Raw genomic sequence first — 13172 nt, 5'->3', positions numbered from 1 at the left:
GACGTACCTCTTATATTTTTAATTGATTTCAGTCTTGTTTGTTAATGTTCTCTCCACTACCTTCTCTCGTTGTGTACACCTACCTCTTTAGTCTCTGCACCACCTAAAGGTTGACTGGTAGAGAATGCCTTCGGCATTAAGTCCGCTTTTATACTCTTTGTATATAAAGTGTAATAAATAAGGGTGAATTTCAACAGGTCCATAAAAATCTTCATTTCCGTGGATTTTTTTATCTTTTAAGTTGTTTAAAAAATATTTCGAGTTTATTAAAGTTTTTTGATAATGTATGTATTATTGCTTAATATCCAGCAGAAAACTTGAAAAACTAACGAGATATACCAGATAAAAAATTTGGTGCCACGGCGATGAAACATGCGTGCACGGAAATGAAACAAGCGTCCACAGCAATGAAAAGTCTGTGCCATGGGAATGAAAGAACCAATCCACGGAAATCTCGTCGCTTTTGTTCGGTCAATCTTTTCCTCTCCTTACTCTCCTCTTTAGATAATTTTGGCTTAGGCATCTTGGCATCCTAAAAATAAACAAATCATTATTAAAATCAGACTCTTGTATGTGTGTGCGTGTGGACGAGTGTTTGCGCATGTGTGTGAGTGTATATACGTGTGAAGGAGTACCAAATGTTACGTCAATTTGTAAGGTTAGTTGACTGTAGGTAAAAAACTCAAAGTCTATCTTTAAGCTTTTATCGTATTGCAGAGGGTAAACTTAACGAGTTCTGTACTGTCAGTTTTCTATACTAGCTATATAGGTAAGATGTTTTCTTTGCCTAATTATACCTTGGCGATGAAAACATAAAACACCTGGTCACGGCAATGAAACTAAATTGTGTTACTAGGCACGGCGATGAAAAAAATTTCATTGCCGTGTCTTTTTTTTCATTGCCATAGCAAATTTTGGCCACGGAAACCGTGGCAATGAAAGCACGGCGATGAAAATCAAGGCAAAAATATAACATAACAAAAAATCTATTAATTATTCGAAGTAATAAACACTTCACAAATAAACATAAGAGAAATGGCGTTCTATCGAATGCTTAATCCAGAGGACAAACTTTTTCAAATAGAAGTTATACCTATCCACGGCGATGAAATAAAAAATGACCAGTAATATAAAAACGGAATACTTACATTTATTGCTCGAAAACGCAAGCATGTGCGTACATCCTTTCACGTCGAGCACTTAGGCGACACTATAGCAATGTTTAGCGCACAGCGAGGGGGGACGCATATCGTTAGATAAAACGATATTCTTAAATATGTACAATACAGTACATCTTACAACGGCAATGAAAGGTAGTTCTAGGACAAATGCATTTTTATTAACCATTCGTTGTATTATTTAAATATTTAAATAAATGTATTCCGTAACAATACTTTAACTATTCACGTATCAAATAAAATTCGATTTTAATATAAATAACCAATAGATTTTTATCAATGAGATATAATATACATCGAGGTTACGTGTGGACAAACACGGCAATGAAAGATTTCGAGATTTAACTTTTTTTTTGAAGTACCTGCTAATCCTATTAATAAAATATTTTGTGCTACACATAGATTACTATTTCACTTAATCAGAAAAAATGTTAGAAAATTTTATCTATGTTTTTTATTACCGATTTCATCGATGCCACGCAATTTTTGGTCTCGGGAAATTCACCCATAAATAAATAAATAAATCCTAACCGTTTTCTCGACACAATATCCTCATAATCATCAATTTATTCTTAATCGGTGTTCCTTTAATCTGTTTTGAATGCACATGTAAATTAGACTAAAAGTAGATTGGTTAAAGAGACTTCTTAAGTAAGTTTCTCGTTCATCATCATCATTTTTAACCACAAAAAAATTAAAGATTTACATCAATCTAATCTGTATTCAGCGAATTTCTGCAACCTTTATCAGGTCGATAGTCTGCGAATGAAATTAATTGGTTTGAATAACTATTACCAATAATACTTCTGTTCAAACTTAGATAGACAAATAAAAATACATATTGAGGTGTTCTGTGACACTTTATGCTTCTTTAATAAATTCTACAGTAATTTAACATCAAAAGTCCTTCAGCATAGCCATAGTTGTCGTTAAAATCACAATGAATAAATACATGTATATGTAGTGAGTATATGTCATCCCTTTTGAGCATAGAGAACTTAGGCGGTGGCAGCTGGTGGCGCGCTGTTGGTAGTGTTGCTGGTCGCCGTCGAGACAGTGTCATCGGGCTCATCAATTTGTAACCACGGCATGCGACGTTGCAGCTCTTGCCTGTAAGTTTACAATAATTTTATGAAAAAGCTATTAATCGCCTCCGTGATTGAGCGTCAGACTGGAAAGGTTTTGCATTCGATTACTTGAATGTGCTACACTTGAAAAGTGTTGAGCCCAACATACATTAACCTGGCAAAGGGCAGGTAGAACGCAAGTTATTAGACACAGTTGCCGTGGGAAAAGATATGTTGATTATACTGAGAACGTTAATTAGGTGTTCAAGGAAGATAGATCTGAGTCTTAATAGTTAGATTGTAAAAATCAGTATTGTAAGGTACGATTTGGACCGGTCAGTATTCGAATATAAATTACAGTACCTGTACTTAGGATGACTGATTGCGTATACCCAAGGATCAATACACGCTACAGCTTTACACGCCACTGCAGGAATCATCGTAACCTATAAGCACGGAAGTGTTAACACACACAATATTTCCGAATTGGAACGAGGTAATTGGAAACGAATAATTAATTATTAGTTTCCAATTTGAAAATATTTTAGAAATCTAATAAAATAACATTATTGCGAGATTTATTGTAATAATTTATTTAAATGACTGATTTTTACTGTCTAAAAAATTGTAACATCAAGTTCCTAAGAAATTTTATTGACAGGAAAATTATTTTTATATAAAAAAATAACAATAAACTAATTACAGTGATGAAAAGAGAGCTGGCTCTACATTATTATATAAATATGCCTCCAGTGGTGCAGCAAGGGCTTTTGCTACCTGGAGCAGAACCTATAATTTTCCGCGATTAGGTCGTGAGAAAAAAATACCTTTTCAAAAAACGAAAAATTCCAATTAAAATCTATTATTTTTGACAATTGCCGCCCTCCTAAAAGTGCCTCCCGGGGCGCACCACTCCTGTCGTTCCAACTACGCTACGGCACTGCATGCCTCAGGTGTTAATTAAACCTAAGGTAAATGTTTGAGGATTACTTAAGGTAATAATTACTATAATTATTTTTACGTCGACTTGATTCACCTGTGGTTTCCCCTCTACAAAATTACTGCGCTTCTAAATTAGTATTTACATTTACGTAAGAGTTTGTCGCAATTAGTAAGCAGTAGATAATTATGATTCTATTATTATAATGATATATTGAAAATTTGAATTTATTTCTTATTTTGAAATTTATACAAAATTAAATTATTTATTATGCGATTGTAATTTAATAATCGCAGTATTTATTGAAATATTTTACTATTTTATGCATGTAAATATTATGTAATAATTAATCCTAAGAAATCCTTGTTTTATAAGCCACTCATAATGGAATTAAAGAGGCTATGATAATAATATTGACATTACCCCAGGAGTAAGAAGTTGTTGATTTCCAAACGCGCCTATGAGAGCCATAACGCCGTAGGGTGTCCACGAGGCCACGAACAGAAAGCAAACAGTGAGTGCTGCTTTTGCTATTCTGATCTCTGCCGACTCTGATGCACCGCCCTGATTAGCTCTTAGAGATTCTACATTCATCTTTTTAGCTTGTTCCCTGCAAATATACATTGAATATTATTATAGACATACACATACGATTAAGGGCCGCAATGCTCGAAGAAGTAGTTAAAGGCGTAATGAATGCACCCATGCGTATTTCGTCCCATAACGTGTGACCGCCATATCGGGCACAAATTTAGACCGTGGGTTGTTACTGATTGAGATTAAAACTGACCGGGATTCAAATCCGAGACCGCAACATGGTTGTCGTCCTGCGCATGCAATAACTACGCCCTCGAGCCAATGAATATTTTTCAATAAATGAAAATTTATGAAGTTATATGTGTAAGTAACTAGATATACATAAAAATATGTATGCATGCAGATAATTCTATTATCATAGATATCGTTACTTGTAGGTTGTATGGTCGTAATTCATAAGTATTGAGTATGTAGTTCCTTATCATTAATTAATGTTGTTAAGCAAACTCATTCCAATAAGACAAACCTCAAAGCTGCTTCGTGAGCAAACACCTGCTTGACGATGCCACTGTAGAAATATATTATTAAGGACATTGGGAAAACGTAACTGCAAGTGAATATACACGCTACGAACAGCTTCGTGTCGAACGTGTTGGTTAGGTAGTCGAAAGAACACGATGTTAGGTAGCCCTCTGTAATATAAAATTAAATATGAAAATATCTATTATAATAAGGAACTCTATCTTGATAGACTTGACACGAGTAATAACTAGTATCTATTTTTACATAAGTAGGTACATTACATAATGTCTTAATCGAGAAAGTGATTGGTTCCTGTAAGGTTTTGATTCCTGAAAATATACAGTGCAGTTTTTATTCCCGAAAAGTCAGAGTAATAAAAACTAATAAAAATAATCACCAGGTACGTATCTGCCCCAAATTTTCAAGAGTGGAAGGAGAGCCCAAGGTGTAGAGTATATCCACACAAAGGCCACCATGAGTAAGACCTTGCCTTTCGACAATCTTCCATCGAGAGGTCGCGTAATAGTTGAGTGTCTGAAAATAATATTCATATTTGTTATATAAGTAATGTTGCTGATCCTTAATTACCTTACTACTGCTTACCTATCATAAGCGATGCATGCGTTAGTCATGCCAGCTCCGATGCCGCTGTAAGCGCCCATCAAAGCGAATATTTGGCAACCGACTGTGCCTACCGCAAAGCCTCGCATCGCGCTATTATAGATGAATATAGGAGCTTTCGCCATCATTATAAAATCTAGTATAGCTAGATTTAAGATAAGGAAATTGCTTGATGTTCGTAAACTTTTTGTCCTGAAACGTTTTTAATATGAAAACAGATTATTCAACAGTTTGTTTAAAATCTTTACTGGTCATGCTCACAACGCGACGCTATTTCAAATGAATTAAACATACAAGCTTATTTTTAATCGTTAGTAAGTGGGAGATGCATTCTTTATTAGTAAGCACTCCTTAAATTTTATTATTAATGTAACGTAACATTAATAATACCTATGTAAGGAACCTAGATGCTGCCTAATGTCGAGGGAATAGGCAAGAATAATACTTGTAATGCAAAATTTAACATAATCTAAAACTTTCCTTTATCTAAGTAATAATAATTATTAATGTTAGGTAATTGATAGGCAGTCGAAGTGATAATTTTTAAAAAAAAATACTAACGTTGAGAATATGAATATGACCATTCCATTTCCAACTAATGCGGCGAAAGTAAAGAAAATGTAGAGTAGTGCCAGTGCGGTGTGAGCACTAGCGGGCGGCGCCGGGTACGATAGCCAGTGCTCCGGTATCGCTGCCAGATCGTCGCCTGTCAAACCATCTCCGAGCATTTCAATGGCCCCGGCGGACCTGTTCATGAGAGAATATAATATTACTTTTTCATACAGCTTTATCTATAGTAAATTAATTATGGGTTTTCAGCGCATGCATTCTTAATACTGGAAGTGAACATAAAGATGCTTATTTTTTCAAGTGCGTACATTATAAGTGAACTTTAAAAAAATTTACCCAAAGCTTATAACAAAATAAAATATTACCAGTCTCCCAGAAAATAATGAGAGTGTTCAAACGTTGTGTTGCAGTTCTCAACTGGAATTAAATTAACGGAGGTACCTACTCCAATGATAACACTAAATGAATTTTTAGATTCGGTTTAGCAATGGCAGCATCTATACACTGATTTTCAACGATTTCTCCATACCTTGGATGCTGATTGCAATGAAACCCATGTACCGATATGTGACGAGTATTTCAAAATGTTTTCTTATGATTACGCGAGTGTTAGACATTGAAAAAAAAACTATTTTTCCGGATTATACTTATTGCAGTTTTTTATATTTTAATTTTCTCCCGACGTTTCGAAGACTTCAACTTTTATGGTCACGAGGGGACTGAGGTGTTGGTCATTCGCAGTCAAAGTTACAATATCTACATTTTACATAAATATCTTTTTGTAGTTCATGAAATTTTGACAAATTTTGGTTACGTGTTCTACAAGTAACGTAGAACGTCGTTGTGTACTTAATTTTTGGGATTAAATCGTGTAAAAGGGTTAAATTCCATCGGGTTACAGAGGAAAATTACAAAATACTTTTATATAAAGACGAAATTACTTACTTAAGTGCTTCAAACTGTGCGCCATGATAATAATTTTCTGATTGGTTGTTCATGTTGGGAATAATTTCTGGTTGCGGGTGAGCAGTCCTCAGTAGAGTGCTCCTGGGCCCATTCCGTTGACTGACTGCTGGTTTCTCCATGCCGCCTTTCAGATTTATATCACATGGATAACGAGATTGTACAGATTATCCCTGCTGACACCTTTGATAGGATTAGCATAGGTTTGGCTTGAGCACTGACACAGATTTCTGTTTAATGGTGTATCAAGTATTTAAATAAATAAACTACGTATTACGTTAAAGGTGACGAATTAAATATACTATTTCGTGTTATTTCAGAAATCCTAAAAGTGCTCCCCGTATATGTTCATAATATTAGGTCTATGTCAATGGCTCTATGTTTTTGCTATTGAGTACGAGTATCGAGTAAATGCAATAAGTTTTTTGAATAACAAAATCGTTTTCATGGAATCAAATACCAATACTTTTATGGTAATATGAAGTTGATGCTTAATCTAACAGCCTTGTGTGGCCCGTAGAGTACATGACTAAATAAGATATAGTCAGTGTATGCATTTATTGTGTGGCAAAAAGGGTTTATTTAATTATATAAAAAACTAGCAATGGGGACTCATGGATCCGCGCGCGTGAATTTTTTTGCAAGATAAAAGTAATACTTTGTATTTTCCGGATATAAAGTAGCCTATAGCATACACACACACATAATCATGCATTTATGAAGGGGATACCAGCCAGCCATTTTTCGCCAAGTGATCTCTCCATGATGTGATAGAAGGCGAGCCTATCGCCATATCGGGCACAAATTCCAGACTCCGAGTTGATACTGAGCAGAAAAACCCAAATACCACTTTGCTCAGCCCGGGATTTGAACCCAGGACCACAAAGCGGTGCCCTACCGCGCATGCAGTTTAACTACGCCACCGAGGCAGTCAGCTTATAGCACTCACGAGTGACGTATCTTCCTATAAGTGAAAAAAAAACAAAATCGGTTTAATAATTCCTGAGATTAGCGCGTTTAAACAAATATACTCTTCAGTTTTATATATTACTATAGATATCGTCCCATGTCCAACTTTATTATTAATAATTATGAATTGTGGAAACTTAATTGAGCCATGTGCTACTTAATTTGCTTTATTTTTATGTTATTCATTATTGCTTGTTTGTTTCCCTTAAAAGTCCAATAAATAAATTAATTAATTATGTTCTCCTCGCCTGCGGGAAGATATCTTGCTGAGATTAAATAAAGCATAGAACCCTTTCTGAGAAGTTATCTGTCTGACTATATTCTCTTTAAAACACATTCAACTGCTTCGGAAATTATTCGGAAGAATTCATAATAAGTATGATATAAAACATAATAAGCGGCGATAACCTAGTTGGGTGTGGAACGGACTGCCAAGACGAATGTCTGCAGGTTCAAATCCCAAGGGCACACACCTCTGACTTTTCTAAAAAATCATGTGTGTATTCTTTGTTAATTTATCGTTCGCTTTAACGGCGAAGGAAAACATCGTGAGGAAACCTGCACATCTGAGAAGTTCTCTATAGGAATTTCGAAGGTGTGTGAAGTCTACCAATCCGCACTAGGCCAGCGTGGTGGACTAAGGCCTAATCCCTCTCAGTAGTAGAGAAGGCCCGTGCTCAGCAGTGGGCAAGTATATAATACAGGGCTAATATTATTATTATATTTTTTTATGAAATAACAAGTTTTAGGGTTTAAGTAATATATTGAAAAAAGATTTTGTTCCGAAATGATAGGCAGTTACTCTCATTTTAGGTACTCACTGTGTGGGCAACTTTACTTAAAGAAAAAGAGTTTGTAATTATTTTAGTACCAGCTTTTGCTCGTAACTTCGCCCGCGTGAAAGAGTTTTCTGGGATAAAAATGTATGAATGGGAAAAAATTACTAACGTTGATAAATGGATGGAAACAATTAGGAACAGCCTAGGCCCATCAGCTCTTTTTATTGTAATACTAGCTTTTGCCCGCGCCTCTGCCCGCGTTATACATTTTTTCGGGCTAAAGTTTTCCGTTATAAAAGTCACGCTATATATTTTCCCGGGAGCCTATGTTCTTTCCAGGGTCCCAAACTGTCTCCATACCAAATTTCATCTTAATACATTGGGTAGTTTTTCAGTTTAACACGTTCAGGTAGACAGATGCAGCAGGGGACTTTGTTTTATAATAATTTTTTGTAGAACTATTTAAGAGGAAAAATCTCGTCATACATCATTGTTGCATAACTTTAACCGTTTACGCAGCATACGCAACGAAAGCTCTCAGAACGAATTTTTTTCCCGTTTTTGCAACATGTTTCATTACTGCTCCGCTCCTATTGGTCATAGCGTGAGGATATATAGCCTATAGCATTCCACAAACAAAGGCCAATTCAACACAAAAAGATTTTTTGATTTCGAACTGGTAGTCCCTGAGATTCGCGCAAACAAACTCTTCAGCTTTATACATATAATAGTATAGATTTGATGGTACAACTAACACATAATAATACATACATTTGTTGTTATTGTGTAATGTGTTAGAATATGAAACTGATTTCATCTTTCTTGCAGTTAACGAGAGAAAAAGATGACAAGACATGAGACAAACATACGTTCACAAGCGTAACATTAGCCCAAACAAGACAGTTTTTATGGCTAAATAAGCAAAAAAGCTCTCCACACTTTAAGGCGATACCTCAAGGTCCATTTTCATACATTTTGTTTCACATTTAATCTGGGTAACTAAACAAGTATTGGCAAGTAAAGAATTTAAATTCACGTCTAGTTAGTGATTAGGTCTCGCAGTTGAAAGAAAAACGTAAAAATAATTAATAATCATGGATATTTCTGCCTTTAAAATTACGTCATATTAAATTTTAATAAGCCTCCTTGCACACAGTTTTTCCGGGAAAAAGGTTCCGAGATAGAAAGTTGCTTATGTTCTTCTCAGGGTCTCAAACTATCTCCATATCAAATTTCAGCGAAATCTGTTAAGTAGTTTTGAGTTTAACGCGTTCAGGCAGGCGGACAGATGCGGCCGGTGACTTCGTTTTAAAATATATTTTTCAGAACTTTTTAAGAGAAACATATATGATTGTTGCGTAACTCTAGTTGTTTACGTAGCGCACGCAATGGAATTATTGAAAAGTAATAATTTTTTCCCGTTTTTGCAATATTTTTTGATGCTCCGCTCCTATCAGCCAAAGCGTGATGTGATATAGCCTTCTTCTACTTTTTATAATAGTATAGATGAAGGTAAAGAAGTTTTAAATTTATCTGTATTTTAATGGGTTCTACAAAATAAGCTCGGTGAACTTAGATTACCCTTGCTTCAACTCTACATGCCATCATAGCGAAATAATTTAGTTATTATGCGTAACCGTCACCGGTTAGATAAGATGTAGGTATATTTACATCACATTAGAAGATTTTCCTAAAATCGTTCAAATTGTCCCAAATGAATGCTCTACGTTACTGTCTGTATGGGAGAGATAGGTAGAGTCTACGAATTCTATCGCGGGTCCGAACTTGACACAGTAATTTGACATGATCTACTTTTATTAGTCTCTTCACGCATTCATGGGCTAACACGGCTAAGTATTAGTGTTATCGGCTTATCTCTCGTTTCAGGTAGGCTTGTACACAAAGAAGGATAAAATCAAGGAGATTTATTGGACTGTCAAAAAACAATTTTTATCATCAACAATTTTAATAGACATCACAACAACCATTGGGATTGATTACATGTTTTAATCTTATTATAAAATAAATAACTAATTCTGACAAATTTCGTATAATTTACACAACGTATAAACCACTTAGATAAGTACTAAGTTTGTATAATATAAAAGTGCATTATTAATTGGATCAGTCAGTAAATGACGACTAGGCTACGCCATTTTACAATGTGCAAGTATCTATATACAGTGATAAACACCTATATACACATGTGCCTACATAGTATTACATAGTAATGTCACTGATTTATATATCTAGTGTCACGGGAGAGGAAAATGTTTCGTACATGAAGGTAAGTGTTATTGCTTAGTTATGCAAGTTCCAATAATAATATTTAATTGACGTTTACACAATCAAAATAGGCACACAACGAAATAATTTCAACGGTCCAAATTAAACGTAATATAAAAAAATAAGAAGTAGCTTACACGTATTTTAGAGAGTAGATTTAGGCCCTTCAATCAGGAATAGACTCATTAATTTACATGCATTGCATTTTAGTAGAAATAACTAGGATTGAAAAAATCATAAACCTCTTTTAATACGGACATGAATTAATTTAAAAATAATTGTAGGTTTCTGAGTTCCGAGTTAAATAAATTAATCTAACGTCCGCTTCTTTAAAAATTATTATAGTAAGTATAAACTTTTCTAATATTTCTTTCCTTTTTTGTAAAATATTAACCGTGCGTTTAAGTACCAGGTATGTACTACATCAAGAACTGAGTAATGACAATTTGAAATTTTACTTAAAGTACATGTACTGTAATATATACCAATATCATTGTTTGTTACCCCCAATATTTGTATTAAATTAAGATTGTTCAACAAAAACCTTGAAACTAGTTTTTCATAGGCTTCGCCCGCGTGGATGAGTATTAGACAAGACTGTGTAAACTAAGGTTTAAGTCTTTTAATTTATTTATTATTTTTAAGGTATAGACCGTCAACAGTCTGAGTATATATACACACATAAATGACATCTGTGTGTAGAGGATATACGTGTACTACTGAGTAATATCGTGATCAGTGTTCATTAACATTTCTATGTTTAAAATTGTAATTTACATACATACATACATAACATCACGCATTTATCCCCGAAGGGGTATGCAGAGGCGCAACTAGGGCACCCACTTTTCGCCAAGTATGTTCCGTCCCATGATGTGATAGGGGGCGAGCCTATCGCCATATCGGGCACAAATTCCAGACTCCGGGCTGATATTGAGCAGAAAAACCCAAATATCACTTTGCCCGACCTGGGATTCGAACCCAGGACCTCAGAGCGCTATTGTACCGGACATGCAATACAACTACGCCACCGAGGCAGTCAAAATTGTAATTTAATATTAATTAATGCAATATAACATTATAAACCATTATACATGTACATGTTGTTTGGTTTTGTTAAGCCGATCGCTTGATAAAACATAAGAAACACACCACATCAATATCAAACGCCTTAGTATCAAAATTTACCACTAACCGTGTAGAGTACCAAATCGCAACACTTATCTTTTGAGCATCATTAAGTTGTGGAACTATTGATATTCTTGATGAGCTATCATTCGTGTCATATTAGCTGCATTAATATCCAGTGGCGGCACTAAACGACTCGAGGCCCCGCGCCGTGCAGATCAAAAAAAGTACCCGGTTTAAAAAAACGGTCCTCTAAGGCACTGCGCGAAGACCCTGTAAGCGCCAGGCCCCGGGTAACTCCCCTCTCCCAAAGGCCGCCTCTGTCAATGTCTATCTTTGTCCCGTAAGGTCTAATAGGTTTGAACTTGTTATATTGTTATATATGGTACCAGAGGTTATTTGTTTGCATAGCACTGTGTTGAAATTCCCCATGATTTAACATACGCTTGTCTTAACCGTGTAACCACGATTTAACAATCATATTACAGTTGGGCAACACCTTTGATGTTAGAGTCTTCCCCCGTCCACTGTTCGACGTAGATGTGCGAGAGTTGTTACAAAGTTACAAATATTAATAAAATTTTGGTTATTGTAGTTTCTTATAAAAAAAATCCAATGTTTATTGAGATTATTTGTAGTAAAAAGTATCTAAGTATTTGTGATAACTATTCGGTACTGGGTCTAAAAGATAATATGATACGTCGTGAACTAAATGCACAGACGATCACGGGCCGTGCCCAATTGTTCCGCATCCTTGGTGGAATGTCACTGACGAGACGCTTGGATGCCGAAGCTCAAGAACCTGAAGCCAAGCGAGTTCCATTCGCTGAGAAGTTCTCTAGCAAGTGAAACGAAAACTCACGAGCCTTCAAGTTCATCACGTTTAGTGGAGAAGAAGCCAGCTGTTACTTGCTACGCCTGTCGACAGCCTGGGCATGTGGCGACGGGCTGTCTGAGTAAGAAGAATAGTATTGCCACAGTCAAGGAAGTCCAGCAATGCGAGCACACGCCCTCCAGAGGTACCCTAAGAACGTCATCCGGTGAGACCGTCTCCTTTATATTTGATAGTGGTTCATCTTGTTCTCTGTTAAAAAAAAAGTTTCGTTGAAAAGCTTCTGGGTAATAGGCGTAAAAGTTTTGTTTATATCATAGTGGCATAGGCGGTGATGATATCCAATGTACCACCCAGGTCCATTTGTTGTAACTGCGATATTAGACAACGACCGGTATGAATGAAAAAGCTTAGGCGCTTCTCATCGAGTATATAAGTATGCCCACGAGAATTTACGCTCAGTGCCTCAGGATCACGATGGTTTACTTCAAATTATAATAAATCTTTCGAACTATGACGAGGCCGAGACGGCGTTAGACGATGAAGCGTCAGTTGATCTAGTAAACGGAACTACACACGATCCGGGTGATACTTTAATTCCAAATAACTGCGACACCTTGACCGTGTACTCGGATCCAATGTCCGCCGATTTCCGTACTGTCATAGCAGGTTCAGACACTCTTAGTGTACATTCAGATGAGGTCATATGGGATGAAGAAGTGGTGTCTCAGGTTATTAATTATTAATTCACTTTGTAGTCGATCCTGGCCGAGATAGTGA

At 35.8% G+C, this 13172-nt stretch overlaps 1 protein-coding gene across 1 annotated transcript; it reads right to left on the bottom strand.

Annotated features, from left to right (window-relative positions):
- Positions 1-2019: 2019 nt before the first annotated feature.
- LOC115452779 (opsin-2-like) lies at positions 2020-6535 on the bottom strand. Its single transcript, XM_030181378.2, has 8 exons — positions 6381-6535; positions 5427-5612; positions 4848-5057; positions 4642-4778; positions 4249-4414; positions 3609-3795; positions 2609-2691; positions 2020-2288 (listed from the first exon to the last, which is right to left on the bottom strand). Exons 1-8 carry the CDS (start codon positions 6518-6520, stop codon positions 2177-2179), a joined length of 1221 nt encoding a protein of 406 aa, XP_030037238.1. The 5' UTR covers positions 6521-6535; the 3' UTR covers positions 2020-2176.
- Between the last annotated feature and the right edge of the window lie 6637 nt (positions 6536-13172).

This window comes from Manduca sexta, chromosome 15 (assembly GCF_014839805.1).
Source record: "Manduca sexta isolate Smith_Timp_Sample1 chromosome 15, JHU_Msex_v1.0, whole genome shotgun sequence".
NCBI lineage: Eukaryota > Metazoa > Arthropoda > Insecta > Lepidoptera > Sphingidae > Manduca > Manduca sexta.
This window is presented reverse-complemented; position numbering and strand designations above follow the sequence as displayed.

What these genes read in the sequence shown, in the direction of transcription:
- LOC115452779 (XM_030181378.2), bottom strand. Translation starts at nt 6,520, where the DNA reads ATGGAGAAACCAGCAGTCAGTCAACGGAATGGGCCCAGGAGCACTCTA. An exon ending in GCACAGTTTGAAGCACTTAA is followed by an intron (nt 5,613 to 6,380) that starts GTAAGTAATTTC and finishes TCTCATGAACAG; the next exon opens with GTCCGCCGGGGCCATTGAAA. An exon ending in ATCAGTCATCCTAAGTACAG is followed by an intron (nt 2,289 to 2,608) that starts GTACTGTAATTT and finishes GTAAACTTACAG; the next exon opens with GCAAGAGCTGCAACGTCGCA.